The following is a 15,974-nucleotide window of genomic DNA, read 5'->3' as shown; positions in this document are numbered from 1 at the left end:
CAGAGAACTATTTGATATGGGGCTGCTAACAAAGACAGTTTATTAATAATAATAATTTTTTATTATTATTCAAATTTACCTGACCAGATAGGGGATGGCAAGAAACAAAGAAAACAAAATGCCATTCAATCTACTCTATGCAGTGGTCCAAGCCTTTTCCCTCATCAAGTTATCTGGTACATGCATTTCAGTCAAAACAAACTATTGTGCTCTCCTTGCTAGGACAAGATGTAGTATATGCAGTTTACGTACCTCACTGTTGTGGCCCCTTAAGTTAAAGTTGATCCGCTGGGGAGTGTTCCTGTCTCTTCTACAGTGGCTAGAGGTAAAGGTAACCCCTACAACTCCCCTGCCGTTGCCTGTTGCAAGCCAGCCTTCTTCATAATATCGCCTCCGACACACAGGTTTCTCTTTTTCACTCTTCGGTACCCTGCCTTTCCAAGAGAGGCAGAGGATGTTGGAATCACTGCAGAGGACAGGCCCATGTTCCACTGCTGCATACATCCTTTGCCGTATTTTTCCCTTTTGACATAAGAAAGTACTTTGTCTAGTGCAGAAAACCTAAGTCAATGTTTGTTTTATTGATAAGACCAAATGTTTTAGACAGATCAGAATACGAGGGAGCAGAGAGAAGGTCTGTTTTTATAAATATCCACCAAATGCATAGTGAAAAATTTCTCTATAAAAGATGATGAGAGTTGGCTAAGAAAATGTAATGCTGAAAAAAAACCAAAACAAATTAGGTTCATTTTGATTTGGAGTCATTAGAGTGAGGGTACACTTATCCTTTGGAGAAACAGCTACTTCAGAAGAGGCGTTCAAAGAAATGGTGAGCCGCCTTTTTGCTCAATTTGATAGAATCGTCATACAGCCTGAGATTTCCAGTATAGAATTATGCAATTCCAGAGACAAAGGTTTGCAGATGTGTAGGTTTCAAGTAACTTAAGGCTTTAAAAAGATTTCCTCCAGTTGGATTTTCACACGTACACATATAGGACATTCATTCATCTTTCCCCCAATCTTCCCTCTGGCATATCTTCCCCACCAGACCAATTTCTGCTGCTAAAGCTGAAATAGATTGCATAAAGGGAAAAAAAGGCACACAGACCATGTGAGACCACAGACCAGAGCTGGCTGCAGTTAACAACAACGAGTCAGGTCAGATGGGAAAGCCCTCTCCAAACTCGACAGATCATTCCAGTGGTCTTTGCAAACCAAAGGCAGTCCCATTTCCTTTGCAGCTGGTGGCTTCCCCACCACCTCCACTGGAGACTCTCTGGTCGGCTTCCTTACAATTTGCTACGACACACGCAGAAATGAACATGAAAGCCCCTTTTCATTTAGTAGGTTTTTTTGTTTAATGCTCTGAAGCTTTTAAAGCAGGTATGTTCACCTAAGGTGAATCATGAAGTCTCCTCCAAAACATTGGGCTGTTTTATGCCTCTGACTTTTCCCTTTTTCCACTAGAAGAGAATCGTAGGACTTCTTTTTCATCCTCCTGTAACGTGCCAAAGCTAAAAGCACATCAAGTAAGCAATTATTTGCAGATCTTGCAAGATTCAAGAAAGGAAGAAAAACAGCCAATTAAAAATAGATAGGGGAGCCACACAGAACATACAGCTTTCCCTTGCTTCTCCTGCTTCTTGTGATGTCTCCCTTGCGTGTTCAAGGGGCTCCTTCTTTAATGGTGCTTCCCTAGAGAGCAGATTCATAATTCCAATCACCACATTTGCAGCTGTAGAACTTTTTCAAGAGTGTTCCCAATGCTTTGAGTAATATTTATCTCAAATGATTAGCATTTGTACCATATCACAAGGAATAAAACAAAGACCAAAACAAGGAGGGAGACGACAGAAAATTAGAAAATTCAGTTGCAAAACTCAATACAAGATGATAAAGTTCAACCCCTAAATCTGTCCCACTGCTCCTGGACTCGCTTTCTTCCAGTCATTACCACACAATTATGCGCCACTGCTTAAGAGGCAAGCATAACCACCCCAACTCAATTTGTCAGAGTCCAATGCAGAAAAGCACCAAAGACGTGTGCATTATTTCTTATTTTGGGACAAGAAGTATCTCCTCTCCGCTCAGACTGCTTTATTTAAATTAGAATTTTGTAGAGGTATCTGTGTAGTTTATTCTGTGCAGAGGGCGTTTTTCTTCTTCCGCTTCTTGCAAACTTTTTTCACTTGCTGCAGACCATATGGAAAGCTGACCGCTAGTAACAGATGGCATTCCATGGGCTTTCGGTCCTTGTGCTGTCAGGTTGCTCCATCTGGTGCTTGACTTAATTTTCATCAATTGCAAAAACTCTCTAAAGTATGCAACTGCCAATCTGTGTGGTTGCAGAAGTATGTGTGTGTATATACATGTACATACGGTATGCACAGGCGCTCCCTCAATTTGGCAAGTTGGGCTGCATCTGGCTTCGCAGTTTAGCTATGGCAGTCTAGTAAGCCATCTGTCACTCAAAGTCGGGATTCCCTGGATGCTTCCAAATCTGTAACACAAAAATTAAAAAGTTTTATACAAACACACAAAGCAGAATTGGATGACTATGCTATATAAAGTATGTGAGAGGGTTACTGAGACCACCATTCTCTTTCAGTACAGACTACCAACAGCACACTCTAATTTTCAGCAGTGAATCCAAGTGACTTTTCAGAAATGACATACATGCAAAACTTATAAAACATAGCCTGCTCTACAGTAGGAGTTGTAGAAGTAACAGCAGCAGAAAGTGTCGTTTCTTTCAAAAATGCTGGGCTGTTACACAAACAAAACAGGGAAATAGAATAATTCATATGAGTGTGGAAAAGGTGGGGTGGTTGAGATAGGATTGCTTAAGTGACAGAGCGAGGTGAGGAAGGGGAAGATAGCACAGTGATCACTGGTTCCAAAATCACAAACAAGATTTCACTAGTCAGTCTGAAAATTTGGCAATAAGTTATCAAGCTTTCAGCACGGAAGCTTATAGTCAATATAACACAAGTGGTATGGGGACGAGAGGAGAGAATTACTTTAGACAGTAGTATTGGGATCTCCTTGGTAAAAGTTTTCTGAACAATTGTTACCCAATAACAAAAGGTTCAACATTAGCACCAAAAAAGATCCTTCTTGTAAGGTTCAAATTTAAACATTTGATTATGGGAAATATTAATAAAGGTGTTCTCCATTTATGCCATTGTTTGCTCACACTATCCATCTTTTATTCCAGAAACTGAATTTAGTCAAAATCTGCCTGGTATTAGAGGCACAGTATTAGTGTATCTAATCCTCAGAATTATCAAAGGAGTTCCATAGACACAGAGTTGGAGGGGTCCTTGTAGGGCAGGCCTGCTCAACTTCGGCCCTCCTGCAGATGTTGGCTTACAACTCCCATAATCCCTGGCTATTGGTCACTATGGTTGGGGATTACAGGAATTGTAGTCCGAAAACAGCTGGGGGCCCAAAGTTGAGCAGGCCTGTTGTAGCTCCTATGTTAAAGAGTTTGTCTCAGTGTCCAATCAAAATCTACCTTCCTGAAACTTAAGCCCAATAGATCTAGTCCTATCCTTTGGGCAGCAAAGAACAAGCCTTCTGTTTAACAGCCTTTCAGGTATTTGAAGAGCTCTATCATGTTTCCCCTCAGAATTCTCTTCAGCTAAATGCACCCAGACCCCTGACTATCTCCACTGCCCTCCTCTGAACCCCTTCTAATTTGTCTACATCCTTCTTTCAGTGTGGCACCTAGAACTAGTAGCAGTACTCCAAATGAAATATGACTAGTGCAAAATAAAGTGGAACTATGATTTTTTGGTGACTTGGAAACTATTATTCTATAATGCAACCTAGAAGAGCATTTTCCTCCCCTCCCCTCCTTTGCAGGCAGAGGTCACATCAGAAAAAAACATTGGGGGAAGACACTGAAGGGCAAAGTGCATTTCTTGGTGGGCAAGCTGTGTCCCACACGCATGATGTGCACGGCGTGCGTACATCCGTGCAACGTGTGCAGTGCGCGCATGCACAGTGGCTGCTTCCGGCCACTTCTGGCCAGGAACGGGGGAAGGGGGGGCAGGGAGGTATGCTGCTGCCCCAAGAAGTTTCCTAAAAATGGAGTGCCAGCGGGCGAAAAGCAGCAGGAAGGGTAAGTGCACCCTCCCCCACCCTTAAAGGAAGACCGCCCCCCCAACGTCAAACCGTCGAGACGGCACCTGTGTGAACTGGTTCGGAGGCCTTTTGAATGGCCTTTGAACTGGTTCGTGCACACCATTAGGCTGCATTGCTCCCACCAGGTGACCCGGCTAGCGCTGATTCTTGTTTCTAGTCTTAAGAGAACTCACTGGCAGGAGAAGACAGTTCTAAAAGGGGAAAGGAAACCCGTTTCAAGTGCTGTTTTCAAAATGCTTTCAAAAAAACCCACTTGCCTATGCCTCGTATTTGCAGTTTCATTACCCGCAGAAACGGAACCCCCACTGAGAATGAGATCCACCTGTACTCCTGAACTGGTATGCATCTCCCAGCTATTTCTCCCAACTATTTATGACCCCTGGCATTTTGGGGCCATCTCTCGACTACTGATCTGCTGACCTTTGGTGTGGTTTTCACTCTGGCTTCTGGCTTCACCTCCGACTGGACTACTACTTGGTTTGATCCTCTGCATGCTGCTGACCCCTGGGCTCCTATCTCAGTGCTCGGCTCTGATCCCTGACTGATTACCTGGCTCAAATCCTGGCATGTACTTGGCTCTTGATTCCTGTCTCTATGCTCCAGTCCTGATTCCTCAACCTGGCCAGCTCTGTGTTCCTGATGCTCTCAATCCTGGTTTCTGGATGCCCACCTCCAAGTACTGCTGCCCATGGCCCAGCTAATCTGAAAACTGAAATTAAACAGACTTTTAATGGACAACATTTTGTGGGCTTTTAAAAGGAATAACAACTTCCTGTCTTTTGTAGGGCTAGATGTTTGGATAAAGGTATCAAATGGGTTCTTTGAGGTTTATACATACAGGCTACCTGATGCAGTTTCATGAGAACTGCACATCAAGACTGCCCCTCCTGGTAAACCAGCAGCAGACCTGAAAGGTTCCCATCCTGCTGTGGTCTCTCCCTAGAAGGGTGGACTTCTAAGAGGCACCTGTTTGGCAATTATGGAAAACAGGATGCTGCACTAGAATTCCATCTGGTCAGATCTAGAAGGGCTTTTTTACATTCTTATAGAGTTGGAGATCTCTATGCTAGATTGCTACAGATCAAACAATGCTTTGGATTTGTTAGTGCTTCAACATATGACCAGTCAATAACTATACCTCTAAGTTACATGTCTTTTGTTCCCTTGCCTAGCTCCCCTGAAATCTCAGCACAAAAATGGCCATATTTCATAAATTCCATTAAAAAAAACATCACATGTCTATTTAGGCAAAGCAGCACTCAACCAGGTTTCTCACCTGTTCTTTCCTCCTGCCAAGTCAAAAGCTGGCTTTACAGACCTTGTTCTTCGTACTACACAAGAGCCCACAGTGCCTACAAATTATCAACTGCTGGCTGGCACAGTACAGCGGAACCTCATATTGTTACTTTTTGACATCAGCTATCAATCTCATGACTGATCTCCACAAGAGAGTCATGCCTTTGGTCTCATCTCTAAGAAAGTATATTTCAAGCACCTATTTTATCTTGTATCCAGTAGCTACTACTTTACCTCCCTTAGCAGTCAGAACAAGCCATTCTGCCAGCGAAGAAGCAACGCTGAATACTCCTGCACTATCCCCTTTGCAGTCACTGACTACTGGCTGTCTAGAGAACAAGTAGACAGCCCTGGCTGGGCCACTGATTTCAAACTGACAATAGATGCAATGTCTCAGGGTTATGTCCTCAAACTGACATAAGACCTGTCAAAAACATGACAAAGGTTGGTATTATCTATGGCCACTTCAATTCTAAAATATTTGCAACTTGATATAGTTCAGGCCATGATCCTAAATACAGGCCAGGTGAGGTGAGGCACTCTGTCCCACTGGAGACATCACCCACCTGCCCGAGGCTCTGCCCCCACCTCACCTCCGCCTCCTCCCTCACTGCCACTTCTTCTGACTGTGGGCTTTTCTTGATCTCCTTTCTGCCACCCTTGACTATGACCCCATCCCCTGGCCTGGCTGCCGAACTCTTCTCCTCACCACCGGCCTTCTGGGGTGCGTTGCCATAGCAGCATGGAGCATGTATCCTATCGCAGCGGCAGCCAGTGTCTCATTGTTGCTGCAGTGCTGTGAGTGAAAACGCTAGTGCTGCACTCTCATTCCCGTTTGCTTGCTCTTCCCTTCTCCAGCCCCAAAACTTGTTGGTACGGGGTGGGGGGAGCAAGCTAGAGCGTTGCATTAGTGTTTGCCCTCTCAACATCACAGCGGTGTTGGGAAGTCACAGTGGCGTAGCTACCTCTCATAGGGCCTATGTTCAGTACCTGAGCAACAACCCCCCCCCTTTTTTGAGGCACTTGCTCCGCCTCTTCCTGCTCAGCCACTGCCAATAACCCATCCCGCTCACCTTTCATCCCACTTGCTCTTCAACCCACCTGCCACTTGGCAGCTCCCACTAACTGCTGGTGCCAGTTGGCCCAGTCCCCTGCCTCCCCATGCCCCCACTTAAGTGCCGGTGCCAGCAGCTTGCTGTCACTCTTCGCTGGCTGTAAAAGCAGCCCGCTTCCTGGCTGAGTGATATGACATCGTTGTGCAGCGATGTCATATCATGTCAGCCAGAGAGGAGAAAAGGCAAGTGGTCGGTGCTGGCACTTGGTGGGCGCCACAGAGCAGCATGTGAGCAGGCAGACAATCGAGGTGGAGGTGAACAGTGGTGCCTGTGGCAGTGGCCCTCGGCAACCGCAGCAGCCCATGTTCACTGAATGTGGCTACTCAATGGCAGCGCTGCCCACAAGAGGTTCCAAGTTCCCTCCCTGGCTTCTCAAGATACGGCTGAGAGAGATGCCTGCCTGAAACCTTGGAGAAGCCACAGCCAGTCTGTGAAGACAATACTGAGCTAGAAAGACCAATGATCTGACTCAGTATATGGCAGCTTCCTATGTTCCCAAGAGGCCAGCTGCCAAAGGAGTTGCCTTCACTGTTTGTACACTGAAGAGGGAAGCACACTCCACTCTATCACAGCAGCATGCTCCAGAAGGCCAGTGGCAAGGGAGAAAGTGCAACATATGGACTAGTGAAGGAGGAAAGGGGGCCAGTGAAGAGATGGGGTAGCACCAGCTCCAGCCTAGGATTCAGGGCTGGCAACCCAACAGCTTTTGTGTGTTACTTTTTTTGGTGTGTGTGCACGTATGCACTTGTAAAGAGCAAAAGTGGAATTTACCAAGACATGGAGGAGCAAAAATATAGAGAAAATGTGTCCTTCCTTTCTCCTAGTAACAACTGGATTAATGTACATGACCTACAGGTCACATTTTCATTTTTTAATGATTCAGCTTCTCTGCCTCCAAGCAGAGATGACGACTCCTGCAGAGGAATGTCTCTTTGCACTGTCCTGGATGCACCGACACTACAACTCTGGGAAAACACAACACATGAAAAACCATACGCTCTTTTTCCTGTGCAATGAGGAGTTGGAGAGAAGAGCCCCCCCAGGAGACCAATGGCACCAGTGGCTGAGACTCAAATGCTCAGTTTCTGGTTCCAAGTCCTGATAACTGAAGCTCCCATCTGCAAGTACTTGTCAGTTGTGAGCATCCAAGAGGTATTCAGGAGGCTGGATGTGTTTGTGACATCTATTCTGCAGCATCAGAGGCATTATCTATTATTAGCATGCTGTTCTGGACTAAATGCTCACCAGTTCTCTCAATCCCTTTTAGAAGCCATCTTGCAGAAGTAAAACTCAGTATTAGAAGCAGCCCCTCTGTAGCTCAAAAGGATCAGCACATTCCAGGACCTTTATTCAAGCATTACAAATAAATGCAAGCCAGAACACACATTAGGGGTGAGACTTTCTCAGAAATGATACCACCTTCCTACTAATTTTTCCTAAAGACATTAGACAGCCTATTCCTCAACACTCACAAGCATACATACATAAATCTGGGCTTGCACCAGGGATGTCATTTGCTGATCAGCTGGTTCAAATGTCTTCCTCTTTCAAAAAGAATATCTGACATGCTAAGCCTGACGCAGAGTGCTGGTATATTAAGGCAGTCTTTTAAACAATGATATCTTACCCGAAAACATGCATTCAGTCAAAGAAAACCAAGAGTAAAGTCATATGACAAGAACTCTCCCACATAATAGAGCAAGAAGAGGAGATAGCTTTGGGGACCTTTTAGGCTAAGGTTACAACACAGGCAGTTATTCCAGGAAAGTCACAACCACAGGCTTAAATCCAAATAAGAATATATTTTATTGACTAGAGAGAGAGGTTTGGATAAAATAAAGCACGCAGGGTATTTCCATGTGATGCAGAATATATAAGATGGACATGTTTCTGGGAGTTATACTTAACTTCTGCTATAAGCTATAATGGCTATTTCAATGTGTGTACTACACTGCGGAGTGAGGGAAAGGAAAAGAGCAAAGGATATTACAGGAGAGAGAGACAGAAATAGATCCAAACAAGATCAAGCACAGAAGGAAAACAGGGTCAGTGGAAAATATCCGTAGGAGGAGCGGATAGGAAGAGACAGACCTGAATGAGTTTGGGGAGAAAAGGTGGTTTTGAGCCAATCAGGAGAAGGGATCAAAGGACGATTGAAGGCAAATGAGTCCGGGAAAAGCAAATGGCTTGAGCTGGTCAGGAGGACTGGAAGAGGAGTGGAAGGACAGAAGGGAAGAACCCAAATGGTTTAGGGATAGAGTTCAGGGTTCAGGGATAGAAAGCAGCACTGAGTCGGTCCCAAGGACCAAAGAAGGGAATGGGAGAGAGTGTGAGGGAAGCTCAAACATGTTTGGGTAAGGAAAGCTTGCTTACTTATATTTTATTGCGGTCATAGACCAGAATAGGTAAGGAGCCCAATAGAAGATCCAGAGGAAGCAGTGGAGAGACAGAGGAACCCGAACACGTTTAGGTAAGGGCATCTAGAAAGAGAGCAGGGAGAATCAGCTTTGTTCCAGACAGGGAAGGCCATGGCTCAGCTTCCTAGCTATGGAGTGAACTTAAATGAAGGGGGACTGTTGCACTCTGGGTGGAATGGAGGAAGGAATGGAAGATGTGAAGGTCCCTGTGTCACTAGGGTGCCATCTAGGAGGAAATGGATGACAGTCTCAGGACTAACCAGGCATCATGACATAAGGGTCTGGGTGGCTAGAGTCACTTTAATCAAAAGGGATCCCGGAACAATATCCCTGACAGGGAAAAGTCAACTTAAATTCATTCCAACATGGGCATTTAAGTTTAAGAAATTCCCTAACTGCAGTCTACACTCTCACGAGAGAGTTGTCTGTAGGAGGCGGCATCAGACATTCCTGATAAATACTTCTTCCAATTTGACCCACAGGGACTCTCCTATTCTAGGGAGCAGTTAACTAGACATGTGCATGGAATGTTTTTTGTGTTCTGAGCTTTGAATGGAATGCACATTTGCAGAACATTTCATCAGAACAGCCAGTTGTTCTGATGAAAGGAACTTGGAACATTCCGAGTTGTTCTGAGTGTTCCGAGCACCACTTAAAACATTTTTTTAAGTTTAAGGCCAATGAGGTAGGCCAGTCCTCCAAGGTGGGCAGATGCTCTAAGTCTGGGGCTGGTCTACCCACCAACCCCAATTGGTATCCCAGTTCTCCCCAGAAAAAAAAGCACCATTTTGAGGCCCGGTTTTCCAGCAAAACCGGCCTAAAAATGGTGCTCGAATCACCCTAATCAATTCAGGAAGAATCAGGGGTGATTCTCTTCTACCCCAAATTTGGCCCTCTATTTGGGGGGTGATTCAATTCGAGGTTGGATCAGTGAAATGCCCTCAATTCGAGCTGAATCAATCTGAGGTCAAATTGAATTGCACATCCCTAGTTTGCAGGGAAACCCAAATCTGGACCCGTAACAATGGCTGCTTATTCTTATGTGAGATTAAAAACAGCATCATAACTATCAGGCAAAATATACAAACAAGAGTTATACTCTGCAGTTAAATTGTCTATATTAGAAAACAGTATCAAGAGTAATCTTATTAAAGGCTGATTCTCAGATTACATTTTACACACAGAGATTCATATTGATACTAAAGAGTGCACAAGATTGGTTTATAAAAGTCTTTTGGTCCACAAGACTGCATATTTTGGTCTTACATGCTGGAAAACTGATGCTGTGACAGACTTAAATTGGACCATAAACTTTAATCAATTTACACAATTAAATAAAAGTTGAGTGATCAAAGTTTTGTCCCGCTGCTCATGTCTCTGTAAGCCACTTCTCTTTGGGTATCACATATGAAGTGGGGACTGTCTTGGGATTAGAGGTTAAATGTCACAGACAAGAGCTTTAACAGTGGGTAAACTGTTTATAAACATAATCTACATGGGAAGGGCTTACCATCAGAATGCAAAACAAGGGTCTGGCTGCCATACAAAGAATCTGCCCCTGATGAAAAGTGGGGTCCAGAGACCCAACAACTTCATCTTCATAATTTCTCAAGATACTTTGGTTTTCCTTCTTTAATCTCCCTTCAACCACATAGCCAGCTCTACACAACTGTTGCCTGTTTTGGTCTCCAGGAGAAAAGAGGCCCCTCCTCTTCTCTGCATACAGAGATAGGATTCTGTACACACGTAGATTCAGGCCTAGTGTAGACATGGAGCAGAATAAAATGGTAAGAGGGTGGAATGGACTTTATCAATTCAGCATGTTGATGGTGGAAATCACATAAAAATGCTCTGTGGTCAGAAAAGTAACACAGGATGGAGTGGACTCAGAGCCTCTCTCCTGATGTGCTAGCTATTTACTTGCAGGAAACCTGGTATATGGCAGGCCAATCAAAACTTTAAACTCCCCACCTGCCATCTGAAGTGGTAAAAACCATCTTATTACCTCAGAATTCTACCACCTAATTCTGCTGAAAGTGTAGGCCAAGCCCTCATTAAGAGGCTTGTTCTCAGCAACTGTGATTGACACCAAGTTTATCATCATGAATGCAGATTTAAATTATTCAGCATAGAAACTGGATTTCAAATCAAGACAGGTGGCAATCCCAGCCTCAGGTAATCAACTCCTAATGCTTGGACACCAACCCTGCTGACAAGAAATTTACTCTGCTGATTAGAAGAATAATCAACCCCTCTGACCTGCATGACCTGATGGCTGATTTTACTTATTAGCATTCCTGGAGCATGAGAGAACAGTCTCCTATTTCTTCAGCTTTGTATTTTACATACATTTAAGTCCTGAAGGCTTCATGCCAATGCAAATGATTAGATAACACAGAATATTATACCTGAAGCAACCACCTTTGTGGGAGGTTTCAGTGGCCATAGGGTGATATTCCATTCACACTTCAAAAATGAGCAGATGGGCTACTAAAGGAGGAGAAAAGCTTCTCTTCTCCCCACCCACAGAAGGGAAGCACAAAAGCTCCCAAAATTTGTTTAAAAGTTATTTTAAATGACCGAATGTTTACAAAACAATATGGGGGAGGGTGGTACCCTTCTTTACTATCATCACAAACATTATCCAGTAGGTGCCACAGTCTACTCACCAGTTACAATTCTAATTAACTTTCTGGGGAAATTACTGGGTTTCCTCCCCCACATAAGATGCAAAATGTCCTATTTTCTGAGCAAACAGATGTGATATCTCCTTGGTGCTTCAGGAGAAGCAGCAAATGGGGGAAGTGTGCATTTATTATACAAAAATAATATTAAGGGAAGTATCCTTGAAAACTTTATTATTATTACTTGGGTTTCTCTTTCACAACAACCCTGTGAAGTAGGTTAGGCTGAGAGAGAAGTGACTGGCCTAGAGTCACCCAGCTAGTTGTATGGCTATTTTAAGCCCATTAATAGCAAAGCCCTGACCTTCATCTGTCATGGAGGTGCAGTTAATGTCACCTTAGCCACATTTTTTAAAAGCACTTCTGTATTACTTTCTCATGCAATTTATGCAGTTAGCAATATTGCTTGCATGGAAGAATCTAAAAGCACAAGCTTATGAGAATTATTCCATACAGAATTTTCTGGGAAACATATGGTATCTATTACAGTACTTTAGGAAATTTAAACAAATCACCCGAGACCTGAAGAAGGGCAGTCAGACCAGCATAGCAAGGGAATTCTCTTGTCTGAGCTCTCTTTGAAGATACTGCAAGCTTGCTTTAAAAAAACCCCACAAAACTGAAATGAATAGTGCTTCTGTACCCTTGGGCTTGATGTCAGAAAAATACAGAGACAATGAATAGTAGCAAAAACAGTACCTAGATCTCAGACCTGGCACATTAGGAACATAGGAAGCTGCCATATACTGAGTCAGACCATTTGGTCTATCTAGCTCAGTATTGTCTTCACAGACTGGCAGTGGCTCCTCCTGGGTTGCAGGCAAGAGTCTCTCTCACCACTATCTTGGAGAAGCCAGGGAGGGAACTTGGAACCTTCTGCTCTTCCCAGAGCGGCTCCATCTCCTGAGGAGAATATCTTACAGTGCTCACTCTTCTCGTCTCCCATTTGTATGGAACCAGGGCAGACCCTGCTTAGCTAAGGGGACAAATCATGCTTAATACCACAAGACCAGCTCTCCACATTCAGCACTTCCGAAGTGCATAACTGCAATTACACCACACAAAGCAGAACCCTACTAGCTAGGCATTTACATGAATAAACAAGTGCGTTTAAACCAGCAGAACATAATAGATATAATAATTGTACAACAGTGCACTTGGGGATGGGTATTCTGCTTAAAACTGCACAAGGGGAGAAGCAAAACTATAATTAACATCCTTCCTCTGACTGGATCTTTAAGATTAGGTGGTCCACTTAGGATAGGGCATCTATGTACTTCCCCCCTTGACCAATCTTCCCCAAATATTGGAAAGGGGAAGCAACATTTAACTCTTGCTGAAAATATATCCCTCCCTGCCAGCAGTTGGCGTCCCAGTGCTGTTGGCTTACAGAAAACTTTGGCTAGCTAAATTTGCTTTAGATGAGTCCACCCTGGACCCTTTGGCTACCTAGATTTACTCTGGAATAGGTCAATCTACAGAGTCTCAATTGCATTTTTTTAGAAATATAAAGTAACATATTGTCAAGGATTACTCTCTTTGAAGAGAGCTGAGGACCAGAAGATTTTGAATGAAGAGTTCTTAATGCTATAGTTTGGTTTAATGGATTCCATCCATTAAAGGAAACAAATAAGAAAAGCAATCTCATCTTAATATGTCTTGCGTAGACACAAACAATGGTTTAACAAGTGTTCCATGTTGCTCAGAGCTGCCAGATTTATTTCTGCAATTTAACATGTGTTGTTCATAACAATTTATCACACACTCAAGGAGATGTGAAGCTCCTGATGGATTTCTTTTTAAAAAATTAAGGAAAAGTATGAGTAAGGTTTCAAACAATCTAGTACATCAAGTTCCTTTTAAGCTGTTAAATTACAATTAACATCTGAAGCAAGGCATTTTCTGAAGCCTGAAAGTGTAAACAACAAACAGCCATGGCTACTGCAGATTCATCACAACCCTTCATTTAATAATAATGTAGCCAGCTGATGAACATTATGCTCTGCATTTGGTAGATGTTGATTGTTTTTCAAAAGTTGGATAGGAGAAAATATTACTGTGTGTGTTAATTTGATACTGCGGCAAGCCTTTCATCGCACCCACTATTGCACTAATGCTTTTATGAATTCAGTTATTAGAATGAAAGAGCAACTTGGATTTGTTGTGGTCTTTCATCAAACAGTAAAGAAATTTCACTTTGGATGGAAATTGAACAAGGCCAGTCTTTCAGATCTGAATGGTGTAATCAAAAGAAAGCCACAGTTGTATTCCAGATGCTGTCAGATCCTAAGAAAGCTCAGAGCTTTTGTCAATTCACCACAATATTTACAATGCGCTAAGACAAAGACAATATATAAGTATTCAAAAAGGGATTCTAGAATTATTATAAATAATAATAATACAGCTGAATCCCTTTCAGCATTTCAACATTGTATCAATTAGGGAAAAGACAGAGAACCCCCAGCTTGTGAGTCATTTGGGCTCCACAACTGAAGCTTCTCCAACTGGCCAGAAGAATACCCCATAGCCATTCTGTTGGTATAATCTGTAGGCCTGTGAAATTATTTGACTTTGGATATTCGGAGCTGAATAGTGTGCACATCTCCCTGGCCCCGCACAGAGGTGGCCATTCCCACCGCTCACCTCCACACAGAGCGACGCTATGCACAATACCAGGGAGGACTCTAAAAGCAGGCTTCCCCAACCTGCAGCCCTCCAGATGTTGCTGAGCTACAACTCCCAGCATACCCATAAATTGTGGCTAGGGATGCTGGGAGTTGTAGTTCAGCAACATCTGGAGGGCCGCAGGTTGGGGAAGCCTGCTCTAAAGGGAACCAGAACTGCAAGGAAAGTGCTGGAACTCCTCCTCCTCCTCCTCCTCCTCCTCCTTCTTCTTCTTATTATTATTATTTAATATATAATATTCAATTTCTATACCACCCTTCCAAAAATGGTTCAGGGTGGTTTACACAGAAAAATAATAAATAAATAAGATGGATCCCTGTCCTCAAAGGGCTCACAATCTAAAAGGAAACATAAGATAGACACCAGCAACAGTCACCTTCCCAGATGGTGCTGGGGCTTCCCATGGCTCTAGTTCTGAATAAAGGCATTCCCTGGTTCTATGCACAACCCCACTCTGTATGGAGGTGAGTAGTGGGAGTGACAACCTCAGGAGGGGGGTGATGTGTACATGATTCGGCTTTGGTCCTTCAAAGCCAAATAACTACACAGGCCTTGTAATTCAGTGCCTAAAGTAATGGAGGCAGACTACAGCAAGTGTATAAGAAAGCTATAAGCAGCTCTGTTAATGCAGGCTATTGGAACTCGAGGTTGAAATGCTAGTGCTATCTGGAGGTACATGATTATATGGTGTGGAGAAAGAGAAGGGAGCCATCACTAAATCTGGGACAAAAAATTGGCTGTTGCAATGGTAAAAACAAAGTAAATGTTCCCGCTGCCCCAACTGTTACTGATAAAAGCCTAGTTGCTTTGCTCTTGTTCCTTACCCTTGATATAACCAGGACCCCAATTCTCATAAACCATATTTAATACAGATCCACAATGCTGGCAGGCCTAAGAAGCCTGAACCAAAGCTCAGCCATTTTTGCAGCAAAGTACTGAACTCATAGCTGCTTTTAGAAATGCAGGTGGGCTAACCAGCCCTCCCTTTTTCTGTTTCCTTTCACACCAGAGATGTCCCTGGTCTTTTAGAATGTATATGAATTAATCCTCTAATTGCTAGCTTCTCTCCTACAAGGAAGCCAGCTTTAGCCTTGTGAGATAACAAAAAGAGCAACAACTGAAGGGGCCCTGAGGGGCTCCAAGACTTCACCAATAACAAACCTGTTGACACATAAGTAAGATAAGGCCAAAGAACTAAACAAAGAGAGGCGGAACAAGCTGTGAATTACAGAGCTCTGGAGACTGTTACATGTCAATTGCTTGTTGATGGAGATTGATCTAGGTATGTAATTGCCTAAATATCTTCTTTCAATATATTGTTATAGATATGTAGAACAAGGAACTTTGAATGTATAAATAGTTGCTGACAACTCTGTATGGGGCACAATGATTTGAGATTGCCCCACGCTTGCCTACTTGCTGCAGAAGTAAACAATTGATAAAACTTTTCCTCTGTGTGGCTATCAATTTCGGTGTCAGATACCACCCAGACAAAGAACCGGATTTTCGGTATATCACCCTCTTCTTGTTCTCTATTAAATGTCCTTATGTGGATATACGGAAGGTAGAAGCAGTTCAATCTAAATTCCTTAGGGGTATGTTGAGGGTAGCTCGTTCGGCTCCCAATG

General features: G+C 43.4%; 1 protein-coding gene across 9 annotated transcripts in view; it reads right to left on the bottom strand.

The window, feature by feature from the left end:
* Positions 1–15,974, bottom strand: part of TULP4 (TUB like protein 4) — a 179,916-nt gene that overhangs the window by 124,100 nt on the left and 39,842 nt on the right. For 3 of the 9 annotated variants that reach the window (XM_053294183.1, XM_053294143.1, XM_053294211.1), the window contains exon 2: positions 253–2,500. In XM_053294183.1, the coding sequence (XP_053150158.1) occupies positions 253–504 (252 nt within the window). In that variant the 5' untranslated portion in view covers positions 505–2,500. The other 6 variants (XM_053294166.1, XM_053294157.1, XM_053294152.1 and 3 more) reach the window with 6 other exon arrangements.

This window comes from Hemicordylus capensis, chromosome 1 (genome assembly GCF_027244095.1).
Source record: "Hemicordylus capensis ecotype Gifberg chromosome 1, rHemCap1.1.pri, whole genome shotgun sequence".
NCBI classification, from domain to species: domain Eukaryota; kingdom Metazoa; phylum Chordata; class Lepidosauria; order Squamata; family Cordylidae; genus Hemicordylus; species Hemicordylus capensis.
Note: the sequence above shows the minus strand (reverse complement) of the source record. Positions and strands in the feature narration are given on the sequence as shown.